The sequence below is a fragment of the Chaetodon trifascialis genome, chromosome 2, assembly GCF_039877785.1.
Source record: "Chaetodon trifascialis isolate fChaTrf1 chromosome 2, fChaTrf1.hap1, whole genome shotgun sequence".
In the NCBI taxonomy this organism is placed as follows: Eukaryota; Metazoa; Chordata; class Actinopteri; order Chaetodontiformes; family Chaetodontidae; genus Chaetodon; species Chaetodon trifascialis.
Genome location: NC_092057.1, coordinates 12,261,080 through 12,276,811, shown reverse-complemented (window position 1 = coordinate 12,276,811; position 15,732 = coordinate 12,261,080). Strand labels below are relative to the sequence as shown.

General features: G+C 41.1%; 1 protein-coding gene across 2 annotated transcripts in view; it reads left to right on the top strand.

Moving 5' to 3' along the window:
* The window catches only part of ctnna2 (catenin (cadherin-associated protein), alpha 2), a 315,779-nt gene extending 300,694 nt beyond the window's left edge, over positions 1-15,085 (top strand). For both annotated transcript variants that reach the window (XM_070971232.1, XM_070971240.1), the window contains 4 exons: positions 998-1,179; positions 2,543-2,648; positions 12,007-12,141; positions 13,967-15,085. In XM_070971232.1, coding sequence (XP_070827333.1) covers positions 998-1,179; positions 2,543-2,648; positions 12,007-12,141; positions 13,967-14,254 — 711 coding nt within the window. In that variant the 3' untranslated portion in view covers positions 14,255-15,085. The remainder of the gene's footprint in view (positions 1-997; positions 1,180-2,542; positions 2,649-12,006; positions 12,142-13,966) is intronic.
* Positions 15,086-15,732: the final 647 nt, after the last annotated feature.

Sequence of the window (15,732 nt, the reverse complement as noted above, 5' to 3'; positions counted from 1 at the left end):
AAAGCTCTTCTCACACAGTGATCAGCAGGCCAAAGCTCATGGACACATCTGTTGGCCTCTGATGAGAAAGTTGTGCCTCCATTTCTGCTTATTTTCTTTCGAAGAATTTCAGGAGGACAAGTCATCTGACTGAGCTCACCCCACACACCAGCTTTGGTGCGAGAGAGGGAATAAGGAAGAGGGAAACGGAGGACAAGGACGATTATTTCATTAAGAGAATACCAATTCTTAGGGGACAGTAAATAATAGATGAGGTTAAAAAACAATGGTGACTTTTCTTTTTCACTGTACTCATTTTCACTCTCTGCCTCTCGAGTCAATAGAATCGACCCTAATGGAAACCAGGTTACTCTTGCTTCCATCTCACCTCCCTGACATAATGTTGAACAAATGCATTATTCATTCTCTGGTCTAAGAAGCGAGGTAATTATACATTTATCTCCCAAATAATACCGGGTACTTACTGCGCCTGTGACCTTGCCACAAGATTTATGCCATTTTGGACCTGCCCCCAATGGCCGCCAAGGAAAAAAAAATGAAAGCAAAAATGGATTTGCTCTTTATGGATATAAGATGTCAAGGGGTTTGAAAAGGTCCAGTCATTAAATGTAAAGTTTAGAACTTTATTTTGAAGCATTTCAGAAGGGCAGGGATAGTCAGACTCCAAACTTAATGTTCAAGTTTTGTAGGGCGGATTAAAAAGTAGACTGGACGGAAAAAATAGAACAAATGGTGCTACAGCTCTCCCCTTTATATTCTTTCCTTTATTCTCTTCCTCCAAAACTAATCCCTGTTCTTATTCGCCCCTTTCCTCATTTCCCTATCGTTCTCAATTCCCCAACCTTATCTCCTTCCTTTACCTAAATTCTTCTCTTCTGGCATTTCCCTCATTCGGAGCCATCTTCCCAATTTATTCTGCAGCAAATTTACTCCCTAGCAACCTTTTCCTCCTCCTCTAATGCTTTTGTTTCCTCTGTACTCCCCCTGTTGCCTGCAGGCCATCATGGCACAGCTTCCTCAGGAGGAAAAGGCCAAGATTGCTGAGCAGGTAGAGAGTTTCAGACAGGAGAAGTGCAAGCTAGATGCAGAAGTGGCCAAGTGGGACGACAACGGCAATGACATCATTGTGCTGGCCAAGCAGATGTGTATGATCATGATGGAGATGACGGACTTCACCAGGTAAAAATGACTCCATATACACAGCAGCAAAAGGCAGAGGAGGCTGTATACAGGACACTGATTTATATCACATTTTAAGTTAATGTGGCTAATTTGTCAGCTTATTTACACATTTAGCAAATGCACAAACCCAGAGGGAAATAACTGCTCCACCACGTTCTCCAGCTCGTCACTCGCTTTGTCTTTCTGCTATTTGGTGCTGGTTACATAGCATGGAGAAGGTATCAGTGTTTTTCATCGTAAAAAGGTGCCTGTTGCACCTGCAAAGAGGTTGACGAGAGCGTAAGACCGAATCAAAACAGATACATTGAACTCTAAAACCAAACAATAAGCTAAAAAAAGCCTCCATTTAGCTGAGGGCGAGAGTCAGGTGATAATTCTCTGTGAGTTCATCAGCAGTCCTTTTGACATACAGGTATTCTTTCATCCATTGTTTATCTAAAAATATTGCAGCAGCAACAAAATAAAGCGACAGTCTTGTCTTTGAAATGCCCCAAAGCTGCAAACTGTCAGCAAAGTGATCCAGACAACCTTTGCTTTGATCAGACTGGGTAGTGATGCTGTGATTCTAAGATATACTGTAATAGATCATCTGTTTGCATCTGGAGTCTTACTGCTTATGTTTATTAAAAGCCAGCAGCTTTCATCACAGTCTCCCAAACTGGGCTGAACGGATCGGGGCAATGCCTAACTGATGGCAGTCTGTGTCATGTATGGACTTGTGATCCACTCCATAATTGTATGGCTCGGAACAATCCTAAAATAAAGAAAATGAATAAAAAAGAGAGCCATGAGTGATTAGTCATGAGTGATTACAGCTGTGGTGCTGTGACTGCACCATTATTACTTGGCATTGACCCCATTTACTCAGACTGGCATGAACAAACTGAGTGGAAACTTCAGCTTAGCACTGACTAAAAACAAGACATCACACGCAGTGAAACACAGTTATCTCAGCCACATTAACTTTTCCCATGCTGACAAATCAAGAAAACACAACACAGATCGCAGGCTCAGTTGTTGGCCAACATTCCCTTCCCTTATTTGATTTCCTTCTTGAACTGCTCTGAAAATTCCTGTTTTGCTGTTAAAAACTATTGTTACATTGTGCTTCAAAGCATATCTGTTATATACCATTATGGACAAAGGCATACTTTATTTGTTACATCCATTGTTTGGGAAATTCTGTATTGTTGGTTGATTGTAATATCTCTGTAATGTTGCTCCTGCCAGCAAATTAGCTGCTGTCTGAGTGTGTGTGACACAGGGGTGAGCTCAGTTGTTAAAGGGAAGCTCAGCATGTTCTCGGCAACTCCTCTCACATTCGCTTTTCCCTTCTTTCTCCCTCCTTGAATTTTACCAGAGGTAAAGGCCCCTTGAAGAACTCCTCAGATGTGATCAATGCAGCTAAGAAGATCGCAGAGGCTGGTTCCAGGATGGACAAATTGGCCCGTGCTGTTGCAGATCAGGTAGCTTTGCAACTGTGTCATTTTTTTTGTTCGATCAGTCTGTAACTGTCTCTGACTGCATCTTGTAGCTGGTGGCAGAGCTCATTTTGAGTCAGAGTAAGCGCGCATGGCCATTGGAAATCTTAAATGTGGGCATTGACGAGCACAGCTGGAGCGGTGAGCTGTGTTGCCACATGACTTTGTCTCCCAGTGGGGCCAACGCTGTGAGAGCAAGACAGCAGAACCAAGTTATGTCTCTAATATAATTAGTTCCCAAACGAGGTGTTGCATTCATTATCAGATGAGTACCTCTCCAAAACACGCTGACAGACCATTTTCAATATCTAATCAATCGCTGCTGTGCTGAGGGAGGATGGGAATGAAAAGAAGTAGGTGTGTATGCTGCGTATGTGTGCATACAGCAAATGAATTGGGAGGTATTTCAAAATGCAGCACTCCAGGTAATGCATAATGTTCTTCATTTCATCTGTCTCTAATAAGCAGTGAGAATACACTTAGGCACAGGACTCACTGATTTATTAAGGCAGCCTGTTGTCATTGTAATTGCAACTGCTGTTAGCTTGCAAACCCTTGGAATAATTATTGTTGGTTTCAGTATCACACACTGGGCCTCGTTCCAGGGCTGCTTAGCTGAAGAAATGTTGGAGCTCACGTCAAAATTTACAATCACAATAATCAATTTCTGAAGTCTTGCTACTGGCGTGAGGCCTGGCTCACATGACCACCTGCAAAGCTGCTTTGCCTTTAGCATCACACAGCAAATTTCAAACAGGTCATAGTTAAAGTTACTTTGTTGTTTAAGATGCAGAGGAAACAGCCTTTATGTAAATGAGTGTGGGTACCCATGCAATATTGATAAGTAGAAATGAATCACACCTCTATAAAGGCTGCAAAATCCTCGAAATGTTGTTATTTTAAACCTGCATTAATAGTTTTTTTTCTTTTTGGGTGGGGGCGCGCTACAAGCTGTAAAGCAGTAACGTTTAACACCTTGTCACCTTATAAAGCAGATAGCAAACAGTGAATTATTTACACATCCAGCAGATGTGAAGGCAACCTATAGACGGCTATCATTTGCTCTCTTTATGCTCCATCTGGCCACTAACTTCTGAGAAAAAATGTCTCTTTAGCTGCTAAATGCCCCATTACGTTCACCAGCTAGTCACTGCCTTTGTGTGTCCGCCATTTGGTGCTGGGAAGGTAATGTACAGTTGGTGTATCTGAGCTTTGTTACTGAAAATAGCTGCCTGTTGTATCAGGGAACAACGCTGATGAGAGCAGTGGGACTGAATCGAAAAAGACAAGTTGTGGGCTGTAAAAGCAAAAGGATTAATAAAAGACACTGAAATGCTCTACAGAGCTGAAAGGAACTCAGTCGGGTGATAATTTCATCTGGGTCCATCACCACAAGTGACACCTTTCACATTACACATAGCCATTTTATCTATTGTTAATGTAGAAATATTGGCTACAGAAGCTTTAGATCCAAATCCTTCAAACACAGAGAATTATTGGGAAACATGGGAAAGAAAGTCTTTCATTCAGTGTTAAAAATTTTATCATCAAAGTTTTATTGCAAGAATAAGCATGTGTTCATGACCTGGTGTTCTAAAAATGTAGATTAAAATATGTTGACTGAGGTCCTGCTAATTAAAACAGAAGAAGAGCTGAAAATAACCTGCTTTGCAGTTAGAATTACTCTTAATCCAGCATGGAAAAAATGCTCCAAGCCGTCATCAATATTTCCTGTGAAGGCATTTTCCTACTCATTAAAGTCATTTCACATTCATCCAGGAGGCTTGATCCTATCCAGGGCGCTTTATGTTCATAATCAAAGGAACATGCAGAAGTTAGATTAAAGTCCACACAAAAAAACGTTGCTCAGGGTGCAGTATTCCACTACAAAGAAATGAATTTCACCTCCAACTGTATATCCTTTATATCCCCTACCTCCTCGTGACAATATGCAACTTCAAAAACAATATATCGGCAAGCCTGGTGCTGTTAGCAGAGCGCAGAGAGGCTGTCAGTTTGAGTGGCCGTAAAGTATGCTAAGCTTTCAACTGACCAGAAGGCATCTTTAGTCAAAGCTGGCTCTGTTCTCCTCATGTCACACTGTCCTGCTCTCCAGAGCATATTGCACTAAAAAACAATGTTTCAGGCCATGAATACACAACTCTGTGTGTCATGCAGTAATTACCCCAGACAGAGGGCTGAAAAGGAAGGCTTTCAATCTGCATGAGCATCTTTGCATGTTTCCATGTGACAGGGCATTTGTTCCAGGAAGCAGGTCTCAGTCTGTGTCACGGCTTGTGTGTGCTTTTCAGAGCAGGATCTGGGACACAAAGGACTAAGTAAGCATGAACTTCTGTGCTTATGTATTCATTTCTCAGGTTGTAGGCTGCCGAGTGATGATCAGTGTTTAGCAGGGTTTAGGTGGGAGTGAATCTGTCACATGGCAAATCACTGGCAGAGCCTGTGTCTGAATCAACAGTTGCTGTAATGAAAAGAGCAGGTGGCTTGCCATTTTTAATTCTCACTTAAATGGTTCCTGGACCAGTGTTTACTGAATATTCAAAGCCTTCTGTTACACTTCCAGAGACATCAGAGCTGTGTCAGGAAATAAAAAAGGGGCTTGAGGACCTTTTCATTTGCAACATCAAATTGTTCTAAGTGTTTTCACGTGAAGCATTTCAGGCATCTCTTTGCCGTACCATGCAGGAAACGGAATGGATTTTTAAAAGTTAACACAGCAAAAGTTTTCTTTTTATCAAGCATCTTAATGGAATTACACAACAAATGATATAACTTTGATTATTTGATTTGATTATGGAGGAAGAGGACAAGTATTTTGCATTCACACATTAGGGCAGCCAACCTGTACTCGTCAAAAGCACTGTGGTTTGACAGGAACAATAAAGGCAGCTCCACCGCTTTCAGGCAGGTCTCTTAAGTAGCAAACCTTGTCACCATGACTGCACATCAGCCCTATTGATGAACATGTGAAGCAGAAGTCAATTCTGCGTTGAATGGTGGGAGGACGGCGAGCTCTTTCATAGTCATTTAAGCACAGCACTTTACGTAGAAAAACCCCTCGAGGCACCTCAGCCCATTTCATTCCAGCATTCCCTTTTTTTCTACTCTATTTCTCCCACTCCATTTTCCCTACTCTGCTTTATTCTTTAAGTATGCCTCCTACAGATACAGCCTAAATAGTGGATGGCAGCTGTTTAACATTAGGGGCACCTATTCTGAGACAAACATCGACTGATGAGTGTTAGTAACAGCACCAGCATGTAACAGTATCTGTCAGTATCTGTGCTTTAGACAGAATGCTGAGTAATACTGCAGCCTCATCTGGCTTCAACTCTACCTGTGTTGGTGGCCCATGTTGATGTCAGTGCACGGGTAGTTATTTTAGGGTTAGTATTGTTGTATAAAGTTCCTCAAACAGAAGTGAATAGTGCAGTTCATGGAGGCTATTTTTAAAGACAGATTAATACCTGTTTTGCACATTTTTTTGTTTTTATTGTTTAATGGAAATCACTTGCACTACCTGCACTTACCTCATACTGTTTATACTGTTTATTTTATATTATGAGTATTTGCACTTCTGGTTAGATGCTAAACTGCATTTCGTTGTCCCTGTGTTGCACTCTGACGAGGGAAATTTCTATCATGCCTTCTCTACTGTAAGGAGCCCAAAGGTCTCAAGGTTGGACAACACAGAGACCTCAGACAGTCACATTAACAATATTTAGGGATCATTCTAGCAGATAGCAGACAGGAAGTCTCTCCCTGTCTCCATGGTAACCGTGGTCTTGATAAACTGTACACACACACAGAGGACCATTCAAGGAGGATTGCTCAAGTAGTACATTTTTAATAAGGAGGTAGGTCAAAGTGTCCTTAGTTAGAGGGCTGGAAGTCAGGGCACACATAGGTACAGTAGGAGCTAATGTTTAGATTTGACTCTCCAATAGCGTGCCACAAATGTAGAAGATAGGTATAGAATATCCAGAAATAGGGAATAATTCAAGGAGTAGAAGGGAGACACATGTGACATTGGGAGTATTAATACGCCCCATTAGAGAGGACATCTTCAGGATTTGGTGTGGCACTACCTAGGTTCGCTTGTTGGCATTGTATTGCTCATCAACTTCACCTTGATGCATCAAGTCTCCTGGTGAACTCCTTCCTTCAGCTCACAAGAATTTCCACCACAGACTCGAAATAAACTACAGTGGCAAAGTGGCATTGTGATGAAGGAGCTGTTGTGAGGCTCACTGATGTGTCTTTAGTAGTTTTGGGACAACAATGGGAGTCTTTGGTAGAATGAGTTGTATCAGGCTGTGGCTGCACAGACAGTACTTGTTAGTAGGAACAATTGATTGTCGATGCTTGTTTTGACAGTATGAAGAATTTTGAGTATCACCAGCCTTTATCCTTTACCTGTGGCCTTTCCCGGTTCATTTGCTTGTCCTTACTTTAAAGGCTTTCAAGAAATACTATTCTTTTCCTATGCCATCATATGAACTTTCAGTTTGAGCATTCGGTAGTGTTAAAGCACTTAAATAACTTAAAAGTGTCACATTATTGTTTAGAAATGCTGCCAAACACATGCAAGTTTGAGGCTGAGTATTCAGACTTCCAGGTTTCACTTCAGTTGTCACAGCGGAAGCCTCTGTCACATCGAGTGCAGAACAACAAGAGCAAAGCTTCTGTTGCCTCTACTGACAGCAGTGAAACCGACTGTGACTGATGTGTAATTAAAAGACTTCTCAGCTAAAACAAAATCTCCAGTTTAATGGGAAGAGTCAGCACCAAGGATCAAAAATGCATGCTATCGCCGAGTGAAAATCTCAAGATTGTCAGCTTTTCAGTAAGTTAGACAAAACAGCATTGATTGTAACTTGACCAAAATGCATATTTGAGTTTATTCTGAGGGGGTTTTAAAGATTCTCTCCCTCGCTCATGATATGTCTGTGTCTCACCCCCTCATGCCTTTAGATGCAAAAATTATTGTAAGTATTTCTGGATGCTGAAAGGGACCATGTAGTCTTTCTGTTAAATTCAAGCAAGGATTTTCAAAGTGTGAGACCGTGGGACCCCTCTCATACATAAAACTGTTCATCAGCCACCATCCCCATGTCGATGAGACACTCACAGCAACAGCACTGTCAAAAACAATTTAAGCATAATATAATAAAAGTCCTGATTTTTTTGTATTGTTTTCCTTATATTTGGTAGATCATCCTGCTCTGAGTTTTGGGACTACAGTTCCCACAATGCTGTTATACATTCAGTGGGTAATGCTATAGGCTACAACTTAGTCTCCAATATATTTGTGAAGATTTTGGCAAATTGTTTGCAGTGTACCAGGGGATGTACAGACAGCTACCACTTGAGTACTTTCATGCTGAAAAAAACGTCTCAGGCGTCTTGTTTAATTTCTAAGGGGATTCATTGGACGCTAAATCAGGGAGAGCAAACGTTGGAGTTAATGATATCCTCGGAAAGTGTAAGTCACACTGAATCAAAAAAAACGTGTCTATATGTGACACAAATTGGGGCAATTAAAATACTTTAAAACCACCTTAATTGCCTCCTTGAGCTGTGTGTCACAGCCTCGGCTGCAGCTCTAAATGTTGACCGTGTTGGTGAGCAGCCAAATCTGTGGGCCAAACAACACATAACTAACTTCCCATTGTTACTAGAACACCAGCATGCACTTGTCTCTTTCACCTCACACAGTATCTTTGCCTCACATCAGGAGGTGAAAGCATCCAATGTTTCACAAAAGATGTGATTTTGTTTTCTTTTTCTAGACGTCTACAATTTCTTTAAATAAGTCAATATGAAACAGGGAAAAAACTCCACACAAGTGTGACCGTAACCTGTGAAAATCACTCACCTGTCAATTACAAGCCATCTCAACAACACTTTGCTATGACACCGACCGTATTATGACAGTAATGCCTCAGAAATACGTCATAAGAAGAAAAAATCCTCTTTTCATACTCTCACACCGCTGGCAGCTATCAGCTTTCAATATAATGCTCATATGAAGGATTACAGATTCAGGTAAATTGATTTAAAAAAAAGAAAAGAAAAAAAAAGCTTTACATGAATGGGAACACCAAGTTACTTTTCATGTGCAAAATTCCAGATGAAAGCAGGAGGAAAAACAAGCGCATTATGTAGTTACTTAAATACGATACGGTTTCAGCGTGTATCCCAACACAGTAGTGCTCAGTCTTTGGTGGAGAGCCAGAGAATGGATGAGCAAATAGAAAGATTACCAGCTTTCTTGAAATAACTGACAGGTGACAGCTTGCATCACAGGGACTGCAGTTGTCCAGCCAGCTAGAAGGCATATTGTGTAACTGTGTGTAACATGCTCCATTTGAATCTGTCATCTTCATGTCATCCCTCACTCAAACACCTCCCTACTCTACTATTGGATATGTAATTGAGCAGAAATAAGAATAATATGGAAACGTGCCATAGTTCAGTAGAGCCTACAAAAGAGGTGTAGTTGAAAATAAAATAACAGGCTGAAGTGACTACTTTTTATCCTCTGAATAACTTAGTAAAGGTCAGTCTCAGCCTGCTTATGAATGCTGCATCAGTGAGAGGTGTGACTTGTGTTTTGACAGACTGCCACACTCTGATAGCGTGTTGCCCTCATTTCAGCATCAGAGTTCACATCATCTTTCTGAATTATCCATTGGGAGTACATTTCATTCATTTCGGGCCAAATTATGTGAAAAAAAAATAAAAAGAGATTCCTCACCTGTCTCTCTGGACTGAACAAAAATATATTCCAGAAAGCCGAGCAGTGAACGACACAGTTTCCTCACAGCTCTGTAATAAATGCTGTGTTTCCCTGTGATGGACGGAGATAGAGAAAGTTTCAATGGGCCTGACAAAGTAATGGACCATACAGTTTATTTACATCAACAGGGAATCTGTGGAAGAAATGGGCTATTAGTCAACTGTACAATAGGGAACAATCGTGCCATGCCTGCATCAAAGTTGCCTGGGGCAGCTGCGTGTGTGTGTGTGTGTGTGTGTGTGTGTGTGTGTGTGTGTGTGTGTGTGTGTGTGTGTGTGTGTGTGTGTGTGTGTGTGTGTGTGTGCCAGTAGTGTGATGTGCAGTTAGCAGTGATGCTAGCCAGGACTGGCGGTGCAGTGATAATGCCCAAGGAGAAGCTTCCTCTGCCTCACTGGCTGCTCTATGAGCTAGCAGCTCCACCCCAGTCTGCATTCAGTGCCACTCACTGAGAAGAAGCTGAATGCTGGTGGCAGCTTTGGTCTGTGTCGTTCACAGTCCTGCTCTGAAAGTGGCCATAGCCATAAATGTAAATCACGCCTTCAGTTGCTCTTTCCAGTTATATTTGTATTTCACAGAACCAAACAAATCATTTGATTTCAGAAGACTGTGTTTTACTCGCTGTTTGTGACCATCAGTGAAGGGCACATGTGGCCAATCAACACTCTTCATCTTCTCAGAGAGAGGAGAAGATGGGCGGCCTGGGAAGGTGCTTGTCCTGGAGGGGGTATATTCATATTGCAGCTCGATGTTTGACTAGCCACCCCCCCCACCAGAGCCCACAAGACAAGGAAATTAGCTGTGCATGTCCCCACACAGTGCTGCTGAATGTCCTAGTTAGGACCGTTTAATATTAATCACTAGAAGGAAGGTGTTGCTACAAAATGATGCTCACAGTGTTTCAGTAGCTGATGCATTGTTCTTAACCCACTGGGAGCTTAGTGGGCCATAACTGACACCTGGAAGCCTTCCAGGTGGAATAATAGGGGAATACTGTCTTCTGTCCTCGTATTTCCTTTTGGTCCATTTCCTGCTCTGAATGATTGGTTTCTTCACTGTTGAAGTAGCACAACGGCCAGCAGGACCAGGTCAAAAGTTCTGGTTTAAAAAAAAAAATGGAGAGAGAAGACAAGAAGAAGAGGGATACACAGAAAGCTTGCTGTGGAAGCAAGTCTTTATGTGTTTCAAAGTGTTATGTCCATTCACTGTTGATTGATCTGTTTTCTTCTTGGGCCACAAGCTGTGACAAACTTGTTTTATGTGAAATGAATCAGTTTGACACCCTGCAGTGTAACTCAACTTGCCTTTGAAACTCAAACTTGCAACAAGCCACCACTGAAAACAAAAATGTTGAGCAACATCTTCCAGGCTCAGAGCAAAGGAATGTAATTAATGAGCCAAAATGCTGGATCCCTGCTGTTTTTGTTAGGATTGTTGTTCCTGTTTTTTGCCTTAAGACGGCTTCAGCATCAGAGATCATGATTCCTATAACAGCCCAGTTGGTGGAGAATTCAGATGTCGACCCTGTTTAGGAAACAAAATACACCGTTTAAAACCAGCACTTCTGTAATAAGCAGCTTCACATTTTGAGCGTGATGGCCGAAATAAGGACAAGAACCTTTTTATGGCTCAACGAATTGAGGGCTTTAATTTTGGTCAGATAATCCACCATTGGCCCTTTGTCCATCACAGAAGATCCAGTTTTAACCTCAAAACAAAGCATGGATCTCCTCGATTAACCAAATATTGTGAAATCCAAACTGTTTGGATGCACTGCTCAAATGGAGAAATATGTCACCGAAGACATGCAAACAGTGAAATGAGTTTCTGATAGTTTTGGCTGAACAACAGGAACTGATATATTTGAAATTGTGCACAAATTGACTGCACATGTTTGTTTTCATCCCAACCATGATAGATTATGAATTCTGACTTCTGAATTCATATGTTTGAATCAATGGTGATCTACATTTTCGCTATTACAGTCCATTTGAATACTCTTTGGCTTTTCCAAAGCCCCTGCCACCTTGCATAAAGCGCTATGTTAACCCTCTATGGCATTTAATTTGAGTGTCTTTGAGATGCAGAATTTGCACATCACTACACCTGTCAGTGATGACCCATACGCGTCCTGAATCTCAATTTGCAGAGTACATTATTGAGTGTCTGTTACACGGAAAGACTGAACGTGAGAGTGATTTTGAGCACAGTCCTTGTTTTACATGTAAGAAACACATTTGAAAGTAGTGACATGAAAATAGGAAGCGAGGCATGAATCCTTAGTGTCACAGAACTGGATGATATGGTCAGAGGTGTGTCAAAGGACATGAACGTGTGCTCCACACTTCCACCATTGTTAAACAGTAGTTATTGCACAGTAGCCTTGAGTGAAGACACTTCCAAATACAAATATCTGCCAAGACATCAGAAGAGGTTCAAGCCATCTTCTCCTGCTCTGTAAAAGTACTAGTTTTTTGTTTTTTGTTTTGACAATGTGTGTCCTTGTCCCTCTTTTTCATTCAGTGCCCTGATTCAGCGTGCAAGCAGGATCTGCTGGCCTACCTGCAGAGAATTGCCCTGTACTGTCATCAGCTCAACATTTGCAGCAAGGTGAAAGCTGAGGTCCAGAATCTGGGCGGAGAGCTCATCGTGTCTGGGGTAAGTCCATCCATACAGAGCTGCGTGGGGCCGGCCCTGCTATCACTGATGCTCTACATCAGCTTTTAGGCTTGAATCGCTAAACTTGGTCAATTTAAGACAATTTTTGTGCTCTGCACTGTGGGTGGGCCAGGCTTTTAGTTCAAGGTCAGGATGATGCTTGGAAGACCAGATGAAGGGTCATGCCGATTAAGGCTGATGCAATTATTTCAGACTGATTACCATCTAATAATACCAGAAAAGCACAGTGCAGACTTTTTCCATTTGTACGTTTCATGCCTCACAAACCCTATTATCACTGCTCAAACTAAAATCAGTCAATTATCCCATTTTGCTTGCATTTGACATTTAACTTTTAACTTAACTAATACATTTGCAGCATAGTCTCCATTTCAAGGCTTTCAGTCTTAATGAGAAATATTGATTAGTTTGACCAGGATAATAATGTAACTCCCATCTCAGCTCTCTCTTATGCTTCTTTTGTGCTTTTGGTAAAATATAACAAATCCACCTGCAAAGCCAGTCATTGATTATATGAAAGGCTTTCAGTTCCATCCTCACAAAGCTAATACACACTCTGCTTCAGACAAAGAGAAAGTTATTCAATACATGTGTTCCAGCAGCAGTCAGTTGTAGGAGTGAGATGGTTTTTCTTTTAAAGTGGACTTTTTCAGAAGTTCATTCTGTGTCATCAACATAACCATGTGGTGAACTGCGAATGGCTCTATAACATGGACGTCCACGGAATGAATTTTTTGCTGTCTCTATTGATCAGTTTGTATGCAGGTGTGTATTTTTGTGTGCTTGGATTTTATGTAGTTCATTTTATCGTTTTTGATATATCAAGTCAATTTTTAGTATACATTCGGTGCAAAATCACAAATTTGCCTTAGACAGCAGCATGAAATAGCGGCTGTCCTGACACCTTCAGGTGAGGAAAAACTGCACCAAACAAACTCTGAAACAGGCAGAACAAAGAAAAGAAAGAGCAACAGAGGAGGGATCCCCCTCCCAGAAGGAGAGGCTCTTCCACTGTAAAATTGTAACATTGTAAGTCTAATTTTCTCATCTTAACAAAACAATAGAATCAAAATTTTGTACATGTTTAAAACAATGTCGGTGTAACCGGTGCTATTTAAGAGGTATTGTGTAATATCTTCATGTTAAATGACACACAGACAAATGATTCATATCACTTCTACACAGTGTATACAGACTGTAAATAGGCAAAAAAAAAAAAAACACTGAGATGAATTCATATTTTCTCTCAGGACAGAAAAGGTAGAATCACTGCATTCCTACTGCTTGGTCTGTGAAGACCTTCCTCCTTAATTGCCTGTGTATTATTTGTTCCTGTAATTAAACTCGGACTTGACTTTTATCTTTGCTTTGGGTTTCCCCGCATCTTCTGTTGATACAGTTCTTTGTGGTTTCTCAGGACTCTATTATCATTTGGCTCACATGAGATATATGCATGCCCTGCTGAGATTTTAACCTTTTCATGGTGGCCAGCTGGAGTCCACACTCATTAAATCTAAGCAGTTGACTTGTCTCAGTGTGAGGTAGGAGGAGGCCCACTGGCCGCCGACCCTTAAATGTCAGCCAAACAAAACAGACTGAGACAGAGGTACACCTGACCCCTGCCTCTGCTAATTAAGAGCCGCTAAAATAAGATGTCATATAGCGAGGGCCATTCGTTCACCCTGCTTAATTGCCTGTTGTTGCATAGATCTCCTTTGTACTGTATGTAGCTAATGTGACTTGTTGAAATTTACTCTTAGTTTTTCTCTCTCTTTCTCCTCTGACTCTCCTTGCCCTCTTGTAGCTGGACAGTGCCACCTCCCTGATCCAAGCAGCCAAGAACCTAATGAATGCAGTGGTGCTGACTGTAAAGGCGTCATACGTAGCCTCCACCAAGTACCAGAAGGTGTACGGAACGGCGGCTGTTAACTCACCCGTGGTGTCTTGGCGCATGAAGGCCCCTGAGAAGAAGCCTCTGGTAAAAAGGGAGAAGCCAGAGGAGTGCCAGACACGTGTGCGACGAGGCTCCCAGAAGAAACACATCTCCCCTGTCCAGGCCCTCAGCGAATTCAAGGCCATGGACTCCTTCTAAGAAAAAAAAGAGAAGAAAAAGTCATGCTTACCCAAGAAAAACAACAAAACATGACAGTGACAAGTTGAAGAAAAAGTCCTGTTTTACATTGTGTTACCCCACCTCTGTTTGCCCTGTGTGTGCTTGGTGACACCTCAGGAGGACTACAGTACATATTAAACTGCCACACCGCGGCTCCTGTGAACACTGTGGGCCTCGTGGCTCACAGGCAGCCAGCGCACACCCAACACTATTTATCAATCTTATTGTAGCTTAATATATGAGAGCCAAAATGTGACACAAACACTTTTGAAAATATGGGAGTTTAAAAAAAAAAAAAAGAAAGAAACATATCAGAGGAAGAGTGGCATTTTAAAAATCTGTGGCAGTTGATATCCTGCTTGTATACACATTTAAACTGTCTGAATGGAAATCCTGAATGGTTCAGTAGAGGAGTTATTCTAAAGGGAATATATCAATGTTGATATGCTCCCTCTTGCTATATTTTTTTTTTTTAATTTATCAATTTGAATGTAACCTGTAGTTCTAGGAATAACTTATGTTTAAGATACCTGGAAGTGTCGGCATCCTAAGTAGTTTCCTTGTTCCTGATAATTATAATAATAATCCATATGGTGTTTTTCCAAAGCACACTTATGGTCTATTGTATTGCCTTTTTAAATTCCATTTATTTAATGATTACATCACTAACTATGATGACCTTGATTGGAAGTTGTGTAGCGTATAAACATAGACAGAGAGGTTTGACTAGTTGTGGTTTGCTCAGAGAATAGAAATCCCTGCATACAGTACCTTTATATTCACCCTTCTCTAATAAATCCTTCAACTTGACCTTCAAGGTTTTGGGTGTCTTTCTTAATGTCTTCAGCACTCTGCAGTAGCTACAGTATTGTATTGTGTGAGTATTACAGCACTGATGCCTTTTATTAATCTGAAGAATATGACATAATCATAAGAGATTGCCATGCAAGACCTCCAGAGGAGAAAAAAAAATCTATTAGTCCTAAAAGCTTACAAGAATAGCTATATTGATTCAGGGTCACAGTTCAAGTCCCATTACTTCACGGGGATTTGAGATAATTGGTCTCAGTTCAGTAATGTTACCGCTATAGTTGTGGTATTTTTTCAGGTCCTCCACTGAAAAAGGGTACCACACTTACCAAACTTAGCGTAAAACACAGGTCATTTTGATGCTGAAACTTTTTAGCCATGCTAGCTGTGTGGCTATGGGGATACTAACATGCATTGGTCTGTCTGTCGGTCTACCACTTTGATCCAGACTGAAATATCTCAAAAATGATCAAAGGCATTGCATGAATTGTTTTATAGACATTCGTGGTGCCCAGAGGATGAATCCTACTTGCTTTGGTTATTTTCTGACTTTTCCTCTTGCACTACCGGCAGGATTAAGGAAATATATAAGGAATATATATATATATATAAGGAAATATATCTATATAGGTGAAATATCTCAAAAT